Source organism: Lissotriton helveticus, chromosome 2_1, assembly GCF_964261635.1.
Source record: "Lissotriton helveticus chromosome 2_1, aLisHel1.1, whole genome shotgun sequence".
In the NCBI taxonomy this organism is placed as follows: Eukaryota; Metazoa; Chordata; class Amphibia; order Caudata; family Salamandridae; genus Lissotriton; species Lissotriton helveticus.
In genome coordinates this window covers 825,164,181-825,182,169 of record NC_136059.1, presented here as the reverse complement: position 1 = coordinate 825,182,169, position 17,989 = coordinate 825,164,181, and the positions used below count along the sequence as shown (strand labels likewise).

The 17,989-nt window shown below is 47.6% G+C and overlaps 1 protein-coding gene across 4 annotated transcripts in view; it reads right to left on the bottom strand.

The window, feature by feature from the left end:
• DMXL1 (Dmx like 1) overlaps positions 1-17,989 on the bottom strand; it is a 2,287,446-nt gene that overhangs the window by 1,051,456 nt on the left and 1,218,001 nt on the right. For all 4 annotated transcript variants that reach the window (XM_078675553.1, XM_078675555.1, XM_078675552.1 and 1 more), the window contains one exon: positions 5,325-5,516. In XM_078675553.1, the coding sequence (XP_078531679.1) occupies positions 5,325-5,516 (192 nt within the window). The remainder of the gene's footprint in view (positions 1-5,324; positions 5,517-17,989) is intronic.

Here is a 17,989-nt window from a genome sequence, read left to right as displayed (position 1 = left end):
GTGAAAATGGGCATCCTGCAGGTCCAGCGCTATCATCCATTCTCCATATCATCCATTCTCCACTCAACAGAAAACATGACAGCCATCAAGAACGCCATCAGCAAACACCACCAGCTGATCCGCACCACCAAAAGGACAGCATTCAGAGAACTAGACAACAACACCCATAACAGCAACGAACTCTTCAGCATCGTTAAAGAGCTCTCCAACCCCAGCGCCAGCAACAACGACATCACGCCCTCACAAGACCTCTGCGACGCACTCGCCTCATTCTTCCACCACAAGACATACACAACAGCTTCGGCACCCAGACCACGCACCCAGACCACGCACCCAACCACCGAACCAACGCCCCCCACCACCACCCTCTGCGCCTGGACCCCCGTCAGCACTGAAGACACCACCAGCGTGATGAACACCATCCACTCCGGCTCTCCAGCCGACCCCTGTCCTCATTACATCTTTAACAAAGCAGACTCCATCATCGCACCCCAACACCGGAACATCATTAACAACTCCTTCGCATCTGCCACCTTTCCGGAGAACTGGAAGCATGCGGAGATCAGCGCTCTCCTGAAGAAACCCACCGCGGACCCCACGGACCTTAAGAAGTTCCGCCCCATCTCGCTCCTCCCTTTCCCTGCTAAAGTCATCGAGAAGACCGTCAACAAACAGCTAACCGCCTTCCTCGAGACAAACGGCTCCCTGGACCCATCGCAGTCCGGATTCCGAGCAAACCACAGCACAGAGACCGCCCTCATCGCAGCCACTGACGACATCAGGTCCCTGCTCGACAACGGGGAAAACGCTTCCCTCATCCTGCTCGACCTATCGGCCGCATTCGACACAGTCTGCCACCACACCCTAACAAACCGCCTCCACCACGCTGGGATTCAAGGAAAGGCATTGGAATGGATCACCTCCTTCCCCTCCAACAGAACTCAGAGAGTCCACCTCCCTCCCTTCCGCTCAGCGGCCACCAAGATCATCTGCGGCGTACCTCAAGGCTCCTCACTCAGCCCCACCCTCTTCAACGTCTACATGAGCCCCCTCGCAGCCATCGCACGCCAACACAACCTAAACATCATCTCCTACGCTGACGACACCCAGCTGATCCTCTCCCTCACCAACGACCCCGCCACCGCCAGAGCCAGCCTCCAGGAAGGAATGAAAAAGGTCACGGAATGGATGAAGCTCAGCCGTCTGAAACTGAATTCAGACAAGACAGAAGTCCTCATCCTCGGACCATCCCCCTCCGCCTGGAACGACTCCTGGTGGCCCCTTGCACTGGGCACTGGCCCCAAGCTCACGGACCACGCACGCAACCTGGGTTTCATCCTGGACTCCTCCCTCACAATGACCAAGCAAGTCAACGCCATCTCGTCATCATGTTTCAACACCCTGCGCATGCTCCGAAAGATCTTCCAGTGGATCCCCACCGAAACCAGAAAGACGGTCACCCAGGCCCTCATCACCAGCCGACTGGTCTATGGGAACACCCTCTACGCTGGAACCACAGCAAATCTACAGAAAAGACTCCAGCGCATACAGAACGCTACTGCACGACTCATCCTGAACATCCCCCGACACAGCCACATCTCTGCCCACCTGAGAGACCTGCACTGGCTCCCCGTCAGCAAAACAACAACCGCCTCACGTTCTACACACCCACCCGACCGCTCCGATCCACCAGCCTCGCCCTCGCCACCGTCCCACGGATTCGCAGAACCACCACCGGAGGTAGATCTTTCTCCTACCTGGCGGCCAAGACGTGGAATTCCCTCCCCACCCACCTACAACTGACCCAGGACCATCTCTCCTTCAGGAAGCAACTCAAGACCTGGCTCTTCGAGCAGTAGCAGCAACCCCCCCTCCCAGCACCTTGAGACCCTTGCGGGTGAGTAGCGCGCTCTATAAATGTGTTTGATTTGATTTGGTTTAAGGCAGACAAGACTTGAGCCAATGTGAGCATTTTGAAATTCTCCTTTTTGAAGAAGAGACTGACGGTCCGAAGATCCAAAATAGGCCGAAGACCCTTGTTCTTCTTAAGATTCAGAAAAAAATAACAGCCACTGCCTACTTCTGAAACTGGAACCCTTTCTATAGCTCCTTTGGCCAAAAGAGCTGTAACTTCCTCTTGGAGCAGTTTTAAGTGATCCTCTGCCAGCCATTCCTGACTTGGCAGAATAGTAGGAGGAAAAGAAAGGAAAGGAGGAGAATAGCCATCCTGGACGATCTGCAAGACCCACTTGTCTGTTATAGATCTCCAGCGGGGGAGATGATGACAAATTCTCCCACCCAATGGAGTAGTGGGGTCCTGCAGAATCAGCCTATGAGTGCTTGGAGGCTGCGGCTGCTGGGGGCAGTGTGGCGAATGACTTCTGACCTCCATTCCAAGGACGGAATGTACTGCGTCCATGTCCACGCCCAGCTTTGGGAGTCTGTGCAGGACAATGGCTAGGATAGGGCTGACGTGGCTGGAAAACCGTTCTGTTGCCACGAAAGGGGCAAAAGGAAGACTGGCCAAGAGGAGTAAGGGACAGGCCCAAGCATCTGGCTGTAGGTCGAGAGTCCTTGAACCTGACCACGGCCGAGTCAGTCTTTTCCCCATCAAAGGGCATGTCCATCAAATTAGCTTGGACATCGCCGAGAAGCCAGATGTACGAAACCAGGCGTGGCGCCTCAAGGCCACTGTCGGTGAAATAGACCTCTCCAGCAAATCGGTCATATCCACACCACACCAAATGGTGAATTTTGCCACATCTCTCCCGTCCTTGACTACCTGGCAAAGCACAGCCCGGGCCTCCTCTGGGACTTGTGGCAGCACCTGCACAACCGTCTCCCAAAGAGAGTGGGAGAAACGGCCCAATAAGCATGCCATATTCACAGACTTCAATGCCAGACTGGAGGAATAAAACATCTTCTTCCCCAAAGAGTCCAGTCTCTTGGATTCCCTATCTGGAGGGGCGGAAGGGAATGCACCCTGGAAAGTAGAGACCTGCACCACCAAACTTTCTGGGGTGGGGTGTTGGCTGAGCAACTTTGGATCGCCCGGTGCTGGGCAATGGTGGCGTGCAATTGTTCTGTTCACAGGAGTCCCTGTGCTAGGTTTGGACCAAGTTCCTAGTAGGACGTCCGTGAAAGCATCATTAAAGGGCAAAAGGGGTTCAGAGGTGGAAGCCCCAGGTTGAAGCACTTCGGCCAGGAGATTAGTCCTGACTTGCACTGAGGGCAGCTCCAGTCCAAGGACCTCAACTGCCCTCTTAACCACCATAGCATAGGACGCCCCCTCCTCCGTAGCCACTGTAGGGGGAGAAAGCATGCCAGTGTCTGGAGAAGTATCCAGACCACTGGCTTCCCTAAATTCCCCATACAAGTCCATAGTCTCCTCAGAGACATCCTGATTCTCTAAGGGGTCTCCAGACTCCTCCCATTCCTCTCCTGAGCCTAGCATGTCCACAAAGTGCTCTGGCGACAACATAGAACTGCTGGATTCTGCTGAAGTTGTAATAGGCGTCGCTCTACACCCTTCCGGCTCTGTGTCGTTGGGGATGAGGATGGGGCTTGTACATCTGACAGCTGCTGCCGCCACTGGCACCAACTTCAGGTTTGACGTCGGGGAAGGTCGTGTTAGTATGACCGGCGTCAAACTGGATCAAAGATCAGATCCCCAAAGCCCCACCGGCGCCATGGTCGAAGCTGATGACGTCAAACCCAATGGGGCCCCATCTGACTCCACGGGGCCTAAGGGCTCACCAATGGGGTAGTTCCGCTTAAATACGCCACGCATGGCCTTGTATCATTCCTTAATTTGATCAGGAGTTGCTCCGGCTCCCGGAAATGGAGGGAGGCACAAAGGGAACTCTGGCTCTGGCTCCGCAGAACCGTGCCCAGAGTGTCGGTGCTCCTAAGCTCTCTCGACGACCGACGCCAGTTGAGGTAAAGTCTAAGACCGCTTGGACTTCTTCTTCTTGAGCCTCTTCACAGAGTGTCCAGATGACCTCGAAGGGGAGGAAGAGGACTTAGGGCTCCGAGAGCGATACCGCGACTTCCTCTTCTCCTAACGGGATTGTGACCTCCTCAGAGTCTCTCGCTCAATGGTGTCGACTGCAGGGCTGCGAGCAACTTCAATGCCCGCTCCCTCATGGTCTTTGGAGCCATTGCCCGGCAGTTTGAACACGACTTCAAATCGTGGATGCCTTCAAGACACCACAAGCCATAAAAGGTGGGGATCGGTAACCGACATTGTGTGGGAACAAGTTCGGCACAGTTTGAAACCTGTTTTCCTACCAGACATCCCTTGCACATGAAGTCGTCAGAGATTTTGACAAAAGCAGAGAAAAAAGCCTGCCAAAAAGGGTCAGAGAGGTAGCTCTTCCAAGATCGGCACTCAACAGGTGCGGAAATAAAAGGACTGACGTCCGCGCGCCTGGGTGGCACCTATGTAAGCACAGCAACGTCATAACCGATGCTACTGACATCATCAACAACACGCAGAGGCAAATAAAGCCACTCAACATTGGGCGCAAGGGGTATTGCGCAACAAAAGTTTCCGGATCCAGTCTGACGCCTGGGAAATTCAAAGGTAAGTAATCTGCAGCTAGAAATCTCTATCAGATATAATTCACAGGATTAACATGGGCACAGTGCTAGACCCTTTTTACTGCCAAGGACCAAAATCCATTGATTTTGTTACTCTTAAATGCAAGGATCATACATTTCCAGAGTCTTAGTTCCATGCTCCGTTTTTTTTAGTGTTTTTTTTTTTAATGATTACATTTTTCAGGGCTGGGTGTCCATGTTTTCCACCCTGCTATAGCACAGTAGCAAACACTATGTCCGTTTGACTAAGGGCCCTGCAGAGTTTCCTATTGTACCAGCACTAATTTAGAAGTTGCACATCAAACTGACCCTCTCCAGGTTTACCTTACCAGAATGAATAGATACTTTATCTTCCTGAGCTGTAAACAAGTGACCACCAATTAACTTAAATTACATTCTTACTTTAGACACTGTTCCCTACAAAGCAATTGCTGAGTAAGATCAGCAACTGAATTTCTAAAAGGAACATATTAAAGAATTATACTGGATCTGACAGTTTGTGTATTCTTTGATATCTATTTGGCAAAGAAATTCAAACCGGAGTTATATGTATGACTGCTAATAGGTTAACATACATCATAATACTGTACCTTTTGTCAACAAATATTGAAAATGTGCTCATGTTCTCTTCTTTAAGTTTCTTTTTATTTTCAGCATTTCATTTCCTAACACCAAATTCTAATATCTATATTAAAAAAGACATGTTACATGCTTGGGTATACCTTTTTGTTCTGCAGATCTGGATGAGGAGGTGAATCGAGGTTTATTATGGAATTTAGTATATCATGTGTCAAATTACTGAGATGCAATATTGGATTGGCCACTACTGTTTTGGCACTGGCGGTGCAAGCAAAAAGAAGAGGTACAGAAACCTGTTCAGCCTGAGGATTATGAAGACTGTGCCTTGATTTGTCCTGGAAACATAATAAAAAAAAAAAATAAAAAAAAATATTAGGTTACAAACATTATTCAAAACATGCAGTTTAACCAATCTGACAGACATAAGACCAGTAACCCTGCAAACTAAATGTACATTTTATGGATTACTTGTTCTCTGTAGTGTACATAATGTGTTCACTGAATTCCGTCAACAGTGCACCATGACTTACTGCATCTGATCATGCTTCCAAAGAGCAGAATCGCAGCTTCCCCATAGCGGCCCATACTTCATTACCCATCATAGAAGACTGCCATCTTGTTTGCACTCAAATCCAGAATGACTGAGATATGCTTCCGTGAGAACCTACTCCTCAATTAATCCCTAAAATGTTAGTTCCAATCGCTCCCCAAAGATGGATGGCTCATAATCAGCTCCCCCGTTCATATGGTTCTTCTCTAATACTGTACCCTCTTCCCTAGTTTTATGCTTCAACCGTCAGTGTGTACCCTCCCATCTAATGGTTGCACCTGTTGCTTCTTCTGGGCCCCAACAGTCTATATCAGCGCCCTCCTCTGGTCTTGTCTAGCCTTCCTCTAGATAAGGGGTCTTCAAACTGAGGGGCGGGCAGCATAGTGATCGGGAGGGGGCGCCAGGCTGTGGCTAAAGGAAGCATTATGCTACTAACAGTGCTTTGTTTTCAGCTGAAAAAAGAAGCAGATGTAAGGGACTTCAAATATTTTGCAACCCCCCCATCCAAGTTCTAATAATCACACTGTGGATACTTGTAGACGTTAGTAATGCCGGCTTGATCAGAATAGTATGTTTGCCAATCATGTATTTTATTACATGTTTAAAACACTAACAGAACTTAACTGCAATTTTTAAATATGTCTAGACATATTTAAATATGCTAGTTATAGAATAACTTCGAAAAATTCTGAGTGGGGTTCCATATTAGGGGAGGGGGTGTAGCATTAAAATGTTTGAAGACCACTGCTCTAGATCAATGTGCCTCCACACCTTCAGTCTGGCCTCATGGCACTGGTTCCCTTCACCGAATGCTTCCTTTGATTGAGCTAAGCGTCAACAAGGAGGTTGGACATATAGTATATTATTATCACCCTAAAGTTGTCCGGTGCAGAGGTCAATTGTCAAATAGACTCTGAAAGCTAAAGTTATTTGAAAAGTCTACTCTACCCACGTTCTTCTAATGAATGAGAAAGGAATTTTGTTATTTTAGAGTCTGGCCTTTGGGACAATATTAGTTGTCTAGGCAGACTATTACTTTGCAAAACATTCATAATATATATAGTGGCTTTTGGTCAGGATGCTTCATCGATTGTTCTGTTGAATTTTCATTCGCTTTATGTTTCCACCCACCACAGCATACAGCATTAGGCAGAAGATCAGCCAACTTTAGTCATTGGCTTCTTTCACTTTGCATGACTGCACATGACTGTACAAAGCTAGTGCAAGTTGTTCACACCCACTTAAAAGTAGTTCCTTTCTCTTCAGAGACAAAGCTTTTTAATGTTTATCTTTGTATGTTATCTTAAAGAAGCGGCTCCTTATATTGCCCTCCACTTCATGTGTCTAGTTAGAATGTTTTTTTTTTACCTCTTAAAGTTGCTGTTATTAAGTGTTCATGTGACAATGTGACACCCATTTTCGGATAGGCATAATGGTGAGACATGGGTGTGTGTTCGCCCCTTTCCTATTCAGTTGATATATTAATAGTTTAGAAGCCCACCTTCTCCAAAAAGGTTTGAATATGCCTGACGCTGGTGCCACTCCTGTCCTACTTTATGAAGATGATGTGGCTCTGATGTCAAGAACCCCATAAGGCTTGCAAAGGCTATTGGACGATGTACAAGGTATACAGATAAGTATGATTTAAGAACAAATCTAGGAAAACTTTTTCTTTGATTTATGGACCAAGGGGAGTTAAATCACACGTTCACCCTGTGCTCTGCACTAAGACTGAAAGGGTGCACACTTTTACTTACCTTGAGGTACAGTTTCATTTGGATGGGTATTGTTTACATTTGAAAGATACAAAGGAAGAAACACGTGGTTAGTGGCAGAAAATCAATATTTAGATTTGCCAAAAGCCAGTAAAGAATATGTGTATGCGGTATAATTAAAAATGGGTATCTATGTGAACTATTGAGCAGGTGCTTGGGGCTAAGCTGACTGTGGGATCCTTCATCAGAAAATTGTGTTCTTTAGAGACGTTTGCTATCACAAACAAGTTACTCTAACCATTCAGAATTGGGTCTAAATATCCTTAAGGATCTCTTTAAGCCTTGCCCCCTCTTGTTGTGGAATGCTGCGAGGATTAAATCAAAAACAACATTCAATTGTTTAATCTTACGGGGTAGTTTATCTTTAGATTGTGCACATTATACTCCTTGGCTTGAGTTGCTTGCACTGAAAATGTATGTTTGAATTTGGGCAGATCCGAGTTCGTTAGTGACCCTGAAAGAATGTGTCAGATCTCCAAAAATGAAACCCGTTTTATGGACGTGTGATCAGAAGCGGATACAGGTGGAGGCTATTAAAGCTACCAGTGCTGCTTATTTTACGCATTATAAATAACAACAAGAGGTGCCAGTGCTGATAAACATAACTTAGGACTATAATTAATCCTCCACAAACAGAAGATCAAATTCCAGAAAGGGATTGCTTATTAATCGCAATTTTATTTATGAAAAATCAACAATGTTATATAAAATTCATATTTACATTTAAGGAAAAAACAGTCGGAGAAATCAATAAGAGAACGGACACAAAAGATTACAGTCACTTGAAGCGATCCACCATTCACAACTACAATCATATCACATTCGCCTCACATTCGACACATGCAAACTTGACTCAAACATACCATATGTTCATTATCTACAAGGGAAAGGAACAAAACTGGAACTGCCTTAGTTAAACAAAACGTTCGGAGTAATTGGTTGAAAATTAGTATAAAACCAGAGATTATACAATTTCAAACAATGATTGCAAATAAATATAAATCAGTAATACACAACAGATGACAAAAATTCTGTAAATAGACGTGACTCCTAGGCACAGGGGCAGACCAGTAAACAGATGGGCCTACGCGTTTCGAATCCCCTTTAATTCTTCGGAGATTCTCATCAGGGCCTCAGGCGACTAAATAAAAAAGGGACAAAACATATATTTATTCTTAAGAAAAATAGTGACATGTCAAAGAGACATCAGTGCACAAACAGGAATACACGTTTTTAATTTACACTAGCTAGAGCATATCCTACAAGGAGAATCGCCCTTATCAGAGTCTCTAAAACTTAGTGAGCCCCCAGCATTGGAAACATGATTCAGGGTACTCAAAGGAGGGAATATCCGGAAGCATTAGGTCATAGAATAGCACTCTGGACCCTGTCTTTTCACTCAAGACAATTAGCTGCATCAAAAATTAGGTAAGGAACTTACCACCAAGGTCGCTTCAGCAGAAACTAGTGGTGGTCGGAACCCGGGGGATATTGCACGAAAACAAATCTGTAAATAAATACCAACGTATGGTACGTCAGTATACAACTAAGATTTAAGGAATGAAAAATGAAAAATGAAATTTGCAGGCCTGTGGGGTCTCTTACCAGTCTTAAATGGTCAGCGTGTCCGCCCGGCAGGAAGAAGGGTCCACAGAAGGAATCGGGGGTGGAATGGGCCACAGCCGAAAGGACCAGAGGGGCCGAGGACTTTATGTGTCGGCGTGTCTTATTAATATAACAATGCAGGCTCCGGGTCCTGTTTAGACCAAGAGAAAGCCTTTAGTGGAGTGCACAACAGGGAGAAAATTAAGTGGTAACTAAAGAAATTAGGGTTGGCATCACCTGTATGTAACCGCCTAGCTATTCTGTATAGAGCCGCATTTAAACTCATTTTTCAGAAAGCTCAGTTTTTATGATTTCTACCCATTCCTTCCCATTTATTTATTTATTTATTTTATTTTTTTAATTTTTTAGTTTTGCATCCATGCATTCGACTTCCTATTCATTGCAGGCTCTGTCGAACTTTGTTGTTCATGCCAGTAGTTGCCCTCGTGATCGCCCACCCACTTATGATGTAGCGCGAGATCTACCATAAAATGTGTAGTGCCCCGTGGTAGGGTAACGCGCATGCGTGAGTGACTAGTGCTCACCGCGACGCCGCGACGCCGACCGGTGAAATTTCCCCGAAGAAGAACTCGTTTATCCGGTAAGAGCACGCTCTGATCCCCGTCGTGTCCGTTTGCCTGATGGCCAAGTTAGTTAGAGCTCTGTGTATGTTCGCTCTCTCAAGCCTTCATTTAACCGGTTCGCCTCGCACTTTTGTTTACACAGCACACGCTTGTGCTGATGCTGCCACCCTTCTCGGATCCACTCGATTGAAACGAGCCGAAGTGCGAACATTGAACCCCTTCACACAGGTGATGCCAACCCTAATTTCTTTAGTTACCACTTAATTTTCTCCCTGTTGTGCACTCCACTAAAGGCTTTCTCTTGGTCTAAACAGGACCCGGAGCCTGCATTGTTATATTAATAAGACATGCCGACACGTAAAGTCCTCGGCCCCTCTGGTCCTTTCGGCTGTGGCCCATTCCACCCCCGATTCCTTCTGTGGACCCTTCTTCCTGCCGGGCGGACACGCTGACCATTTAAGACTGGTAAGAGACCCCACAGGCCTGCAAATTTCATTTTTCATTTTTCATTCCTTAAATCTTAGTTGTATACTGACGTACCATACGTTGGTATTTATTTACAGATTTGTTTTCGTGCAATATCCCCCGGTTTCCGACCACCACTAATTTCTGCTGAAGCGACCTTGGTGGTAAGTTCCTTACCTAATTTGTGATGCAGCTAATTGTCTTGAGTGAAAAGACAGGGTCCAGAGTGCTATTCTATGACCTAATGCTTCCGGATATTCCCTCCTTTGAGTACCCTGAATCATGTTTCCAATGCTGGGGGCTCACTAAGTTTTAGAGACTCTGATAAGGGCGATTCTCCTTGTAGGATATGCTCTAGCTAGTGTAAATTAAAAACGTGTATTCCTGTTTGTGCACTGATGTCTCTTTGACATGTCACTATTTTTCTTAAGAATAAATATATGTTTTGTCCCTTTTTTATTTAGTCGCCTGAGGCCCTGATGAGAATCTCCTAAGAATTAAAGGGGATTCGAAACGCGTAGGCCCATCTGTTTACTGGTCTGCCCCTGTGCCTAGGAGTCACGTCTATTTACAGAATTTTTGTCATCTGTTGTGTATTACTGATTTATATTTATTTGCAATCATTGTTTGAAATTGTATAATCTCTGGTTTTATACTAATTTTCAACCAATTACTCCGAACGTTTTGTTTAACTAAGGCAGTTCCAGTTTTGTTCCTTTCCCTTGTAGATAATGAACATATGGTATGTTTGAGTCAAGTTTGCATGTGTCGAATGTGAGGCGAATGTGATATGATTGTAGTTGTGAATGGTGGATCGCTTCAAGTGACTGTAATCTTTTGTGTCCGTTCTCTTATTGATTTCTCCGACTGTTTTTTCCTTAAATGTAAATATGAATTTTATAAAACATTGTTGATTTTTCATAAATAAAATTGCGATTAATAAGCAATCCCTTTCTGGAATTTGATCTTCTGTTTGTGGAGGATTAATTATAGTCCTAAATTATGTTTATCAGCACTGGCACCTCTTGTTGTTATTTATGATATAGGCTCAGCCTTGCTGATTAGAGCCAGCCCCATTTTGTTCTCAGTATTTTACGCATTAGCATTCACATTCACAGGGTATGCCATTATATATGTCTGTAGTTACCAGTACGGCACATAGGCAAGTTTTCAGCTTAATACAATGCATTATAAAGTAACCTTTCAATGGTCCGTGATGAATGGTCCGTGAGACGGAATCTCCACACAAACTACTATCAATTATGTATTTTTTGTAACTTTTATAAGGAGAAACAGGTACTTTATATACTGTCAATATTGAAGAATTTTGATTTCAGAAAATGTAGACATGCCCTGTTATTCTTACAGCAACTGGATGATGATTCTAGTCTGCTCTTCAACGATTATATTTGTTTAATTGTACAATAAGGATCAGGGGACACATTAATATTATGTAATTTTATATATTTGATTTATTACTGTTGTAGTTTTTTTTTCTTTACGTAAATATACAATATTTGTCTTAATGAAATCTTTTGTGGTTGTTATTAACCACATAAAGATGGATTTTTATGACAATTTGACACAGCACCTGCCTGCAATTTGAATGCTTGGTTGGGTGATGATTTCGTCTGGTCGTCTTTACAAAATACATAATAGTAATATGCATGGCACAGCGCCGTGGTCCTGCAAGATGGCCAGTGGGACTCACCCCTGAGAGGCTCCTCAAGGCTCCACCAATATCCTAAAGTATCCTGCCATACTTGCCACATTTGTCCCAGATACTGGGATTCTGTCCTCTAAGAGCTCGCACAGTGCCTCGATCATATATGCCACCCGGGAGGTAACGGCCGGTGTCGACATCTAGAGCTGCGGGCCTTGAGTAGCCTGGGCTATAGGGTGGTGAGCGGTATTCCACCGGCCAGCTGATGGTATTTGGAACGGGCTGCTGGCGGTGAGAGGCATCAAGGGTGGGGGTGTGGGAGCCTCCTGCCCTGAACCGGGACCTTTTGGAGAGAGGAGCCTCCATGCCTGTAGTGGCTGGTGCTGTGCTGGGCCCTAGCTGCCAGCTGCTACCTGGATCCAGCGGGTGGCTGCACAGGTGATCCTGGGGCAGGGGTGGTATCCATCATCGAGGAACGCAGTGGGGGTATACACTGGAGGGAAAGGGCAGGCTCTGAAGCCACTTCCCGTCATTCTGAGGCCGCACTGGCTTATAGCTCAGTAGCCATTCTTAGTGCTGAGCCGGCCAGATTGGGGAGGACAACCGGGCTCTGAAATGCTGGAGTGTGGGGACCCCAACTGTGCAGTGGTGCGTTTGAGCGGGGAATCCTGCTTCTGGAGCTGTGTTGGTCTTGGCGGCCCTGGGAGTGCCATAACAACTGAAGATCCATGGACCTCCTGGCCTAGGCTCTGGTCTTGGAGCTCCGTTCAGGCCCCCCTCAGGTGCCTGCTTGCAGAGAGGGCCCTGTTCCTGAAATTGGACCGTGTTGCCATGGACTAGAGTGCCCAAGCCTGTATTTCCTGTTCATGTAACTTGGAACTGTAAGGCAGTGGGGGCTGCCGTCTGGGGCTTGTGTTCCTTGACCCTCTATGCACTGTATATCCAACGGCTGCTGATCTCTCAGCGTGGTTAGTCTGCCTCCCAGAACTTGAGTAGAGAAAAAGCAACCAGCCCCCTGCATCGCAACACAATAGAGCAGTATACCAAGCCGGTACCCCTTTTGCCGGCAGAGGACACGACGGGCTGGCCTCGAGGAGGAATTAGGGCTTGCTCGACCGCTGAGGAGCCCTCCAGGGAAGACCTGGTTGCCGCAATTCTTGGATCCAGGGTGGCCCTCGAGAGAAAGAATGAGACCGTGGCGATCGAGGAAAACCTCTTCCGGGCACACCTCAGGAAGGTATCAGATAAGGTACAAACCGGGGAGGGCTCCATCTCTGAACTCCAATCTGAGGTCGCCACTTTGCGGAAACAGGTGTCCGAGGTCACTTCTAGAATGGGGACCCTTGAGGAGAGGGTGGAGGACAAGGAGGGCGGATCTTGCCATAATGTCTGCCTTTTTGGGCTCCCAGAGAAAACTGAGGGAAGTGCGACTGAAGCGCTTGTGAAGCACTAGATACGAGAGGTGCTAAAGATGGCTCTATTGTCCCCAGTACTTGTGATTGAAAGGGTGGAAGGAGGAATCGCCATCGTCCACAGGAACACCATCAGAATCTCGACCAACGCTGAAGACTACCTCAGCACGGCCAAAACCCTACACTTCCAGATCCACGTCGATCACAACACCACCCTTAGAGGAAACCTTGTCTACAGACCCCCGGGTCCCCGACCACAGTTCAGCGACTCCATCGCCGACCTCATCAGCACGCAAGCCCTCGCCTCCACAGACTTCATTCTCCTCGGAGACCTGCACTTCCACCTCGAGAGCGCCAAGGACAACAACTCCGCAACCCTGATTGACAGCCTTGCCAACCTCTGACTCATACAGCGCGTCACAACTCTCACCCACTCCGCCGGACTCATGCTCGACCCCATCTTCTCTGCCAGCAATCACATCACCATCAGCCACACGACAGAACTCCACTGGACCGACCACCAGTGCATTTACTTCTCTTTCGAGAAACACAACGCACACTGCCAACCTCAACCAATCCCACACCGCAGCTGGAACAAAGTCACTGAAGACCAGCTCCTCACCACCCTCGCCCGAGACCCCCCCCATCCGAGCCCTCGGACACCAACGCAGCGGCCCACAACTTCAGACAATGGATCAACAACTGCGCCAACACCCTCGCCCCGTTCAGGAAGACCTCCAACAGGTGCACCAACACAAGAGCCATCTGGTTCAATGCCGACCTCCACACTTCCAAGCAAACCTGCCGAAGACTCGAGAAGCAGTGGAGCCAAGACCAGACAACAACGCGGCTACCAAAGACGCCAGACGCAAACACAACCAACTCATCCGATCCACCAAAAATACCTTTTTCAAGGAACACATCGACGACACACACAACAGCAAAGAGCTCTTCAGCATCGTGAAAGAACTCCCCTCCCCAAACTCCAGCTTCAACGACATCCCGCTGTCACAAGAACTCTGCAACTCCCTTCCACTGCAAGATCGCTGACATGCACAACAGCTTTGACACCCGCCGAAACCACCGACCCAATGCCCTCCAAACACACCAACCTCCTGCTCTCCTAGATCAATGTCAACGACGAAGACACCATCAAAATCATGAACACCATCCACTCCGGCTCACCCTCTGACACCTGCCCACACCACATCTTCAACAAAGTAAGCTCCGTCATCGCACCCGATCTCCGAACAGCTCCTTCGAAACCGCCACCTTCCCGGAGAGCTGGAACACGCCAAAATAAATGCCCTACTCAAAAAGCCCAAAGGACCTCAAGAACTTTCAACCCATCTGCCTGCTCCTGTTCCCGGCGAAAGTAATTGAGAAAACTGCAAACTGACAACTGACCCTTCCTGGAAGAGAACATCATCCTGGGCAGAACCGAAACCACTCATCGCCGCCACCGACATCAGGACCCTGCTGGACAACGGCAAAACAGCAGCCCTCATCCTCCTAGACCTCTCGGCCGCTTTCAACACCGTCTGCCACCACACCCTGCACACACGCCTCCACGATGCAGGGATCCGGGATAAAACCCTGAACTGGATCACCTCCTCCTCACCAGCAGAACCCAGAAAGTCTGCCCCCCCCCTTTCAATCCGAAGCATCCACGATCACCTGCGGCATACCCCAAGGATCATCCTTCAGCCCGACCCTTTTCAACATCTACATGGCACCGCTTGCCGACATCGTCCGAGCGCACCACCTCAACATCATCTCATATGCCGACAACACCCAGCTGATTCTCTCCCTCACCAAGGACCAAGCCTCCACCAAATCCAACCTGCACAAGGGAATGAAGCCGTCGCAGAGTGGATGAAGACCAGCCGTCTGAAACTGAACTCTGACAAAGTGGAGGTCCTCATCCTCGGCTCCAACCCCTGCGCGTGGGACGACTCCTGGTGGCCGACCACGCTGGGAGCTGCCCTGACACCCACCAACCATGCACACAACCTGGGGTTCATCCTGGACTCAACGCTCTCTATAACCCAGCAAGTCAACGCTGTTTCCTCCTCCTGATTCAACACCCTCCGAATGCTCCGCAAAATCTACAGATGGAGCCCCACCAAAACCATAAAGACGGTCACCCAAGCCCTCGTCAGCAGCAGACTGGACTACGGCAACGTCTTCTAGGTGGAAACCACGGCCAAACTCCAGAACCGACTCCAACGAATACAGAACGCCTCTGCACGCCTCATCTTTAGACTCCCTTGGCAATCCACATCACCACCCACCTGATACACCTGCACTGGCTCCCGGTCAACAAGAGGATGACCTTCAAACTCCTCACCCACGCTCACAAGGCTCGCCACAAGGCCGGACAGCCTACCTCAACGAACGACTCTCCTTCTACACCCCGAACCGCCAGCTTCGCTTCACTGACCTTGCCCTCACAACGGTCCCACGCATCCGCCGAATGACCACCGGCAGCAGATCACTCTCCCACCTCGCCGCCCAGCCAAGGAACACCCTCCCCATCCACCTGCGGCAGACCCAGGACCTGCTGACCTTCAGGAGACTCCACAAAACCTGGCTGTTCGATCAGTAGCTGCATCTTTCCCTCTCCCTCCTGTGCCTTGAGACCCTCACGGGTGAGTAGGGTGCTTTACAAATGTCTGATTGATTGATTGCAAGGGGGCATGGAGCACTGTTAGACCCCACCAGGCCTGATGCGCCGCACAAGCCCTCATTGTCCGAATTCTGAACCATAAAGACAGGGACTTTATTCTTATTGCTGCCCGGCAAACAGACTCTGCCCCCTTCCAAAATCACAGGATTTCCATCTATCCGGATTACACCAACAAAGTTCAGGGGTCTCGGAAGGAGGTCCTGGATGTCAAGGCCAAGCTGCAATAAATGGGCCTCTGCTACGTTATTGTACCCTGCTCGTCTGAGGGTCTTGTCGGGGGGCAAGTCCCATTTCTTTGTTACTCTGGAGGATGTGTGGAGATGGTTGGAGGTATGGGACAAGGTACCCCGGGAGAGAGCCGTACCTGGCGGGAAGGCTCCAGGGATGCCCGTGGAATTGTTAGATTATGCTTTTTGATGCTCTCTAATTTCGTGTATAAGTTAGCATTCGCTACGTCATTTTCTTTTGTCAGGCGCCATTTTATGTACTGTTCGAAACTAATCCTGTTTGATTTCAAGAAATGCCCCAGGCTAAGTTTCGTTTCTGTAATGAGGACCTGTTCGTGCCAGAGATTAGCTTTGCCTTGATAAAGAACCTCTCCTACCTGTCTGGCAGTTTGATCACAGCCCCCGGTGGGACGGCCTTGAAAGAGTTCTGAGCTGTGTAAGATACGAGAGTGGAAACCTTTTGTTTGTCTTTACGTTGTTCCCCCACATCAGTTGAGAAAATTCCACTGTGGGCGTGTAATAAGTTGGACATGCAATGCATATAATATATCTTTATGCTTACAGTTCCTCAGTTCCCTCTGCAGTGCTCTCCCAAGACTGTGTAGAAGGAGCCCCGCTGTGAGCATATATAATAAAAGTTACCGGAGTATATTCTCCACTCTTCATTTAGCATGAAAGGCTGAGAGGTGGTCAGTGGTGACAATAGTCGTGTCACTTCCTTCAGTTTGTGCCCAAACAGGGCCTCTATCCGGGCATGACCCATCCATTCTACACAGACGGAGGGGAGGACAAGGACATCAGGTCGGACTGATGGCTCAGGGATCCCTGTACGATGAGATATGTTTCTCGCAGCTGCTGCCTCTGTCCCACTGAAGGGTGCCTTGCCCAGTGGTCATCTCGACTGGAGTCCTGAACGGCGAACCCGTGATCTGACTGTTTAGTCAAAAGAGTCAGCAGTGGAGAATTGGTCTATTGGTGCGCATGACGGCAGGTGAGTCTGTTTCAATTTATGTGGTACCACCATAAACAGGTTTTGTTTCAGTACTTGGACTGTTTTGGTGAAAAGTGTTTGCAAATACTTTGCCAGGTAAAATAAGGATTTTGTTCCTCTTTTCTTTGCAATGCATGGTTGCAGAAAGATTCAGAGTTTGTGCTGTTATTGTTGTTCTAAAGATGCACAGTTGGAAGAATCCCAACCTGCATCCCCCAAAGGTAGTCCTAATTTTGATATGTGTATAAAACATGGCCTTGGCCCTATTAAGTTTAGTACGTTATGATGGACAATGCAGAGTTACTTTGGCCTTTGACAGGCTCCTTTGATACAAAAGATAGTATTTCTCCAGGAACAATTGTTTAAAAGACGCAGTAGACAGTCTATGTTTAATTCCCTTCATACTTGGTAGAAGGAGGCCCAGAAGAGGCGGTTAAAAATGGAGAAAGATACCAGAAAACGAAATATGCAGACCCTTACACAAAAGGCTGTAGCTTATGATAAGGACAAGCAGGAGAAAGGAATAGAATGCGAAGACAGAAGATTTCGGTTGCAAATTGATAAGTCCTATATGGCTCAGGAAGATGGTGATCCTTTTATGGAGACCTTATTAGATACCCGACCCCGCCACTTTAATCTTATGTGTGCAATATAGAGGACGCATGTAGCACTGAATTTCCTATATATTTCCAACTATGCATATTTTTCTGTGTAAGATTCACACTTTTATTTGTAGCGCAATGTCTGACAAACTGGAATCATATAATCATATATTTAATACTCTACTATGACTGTCTGGCCCAAATGTTACATATAACCTTGTGTTGATTTTTACCTTCATTTGTGG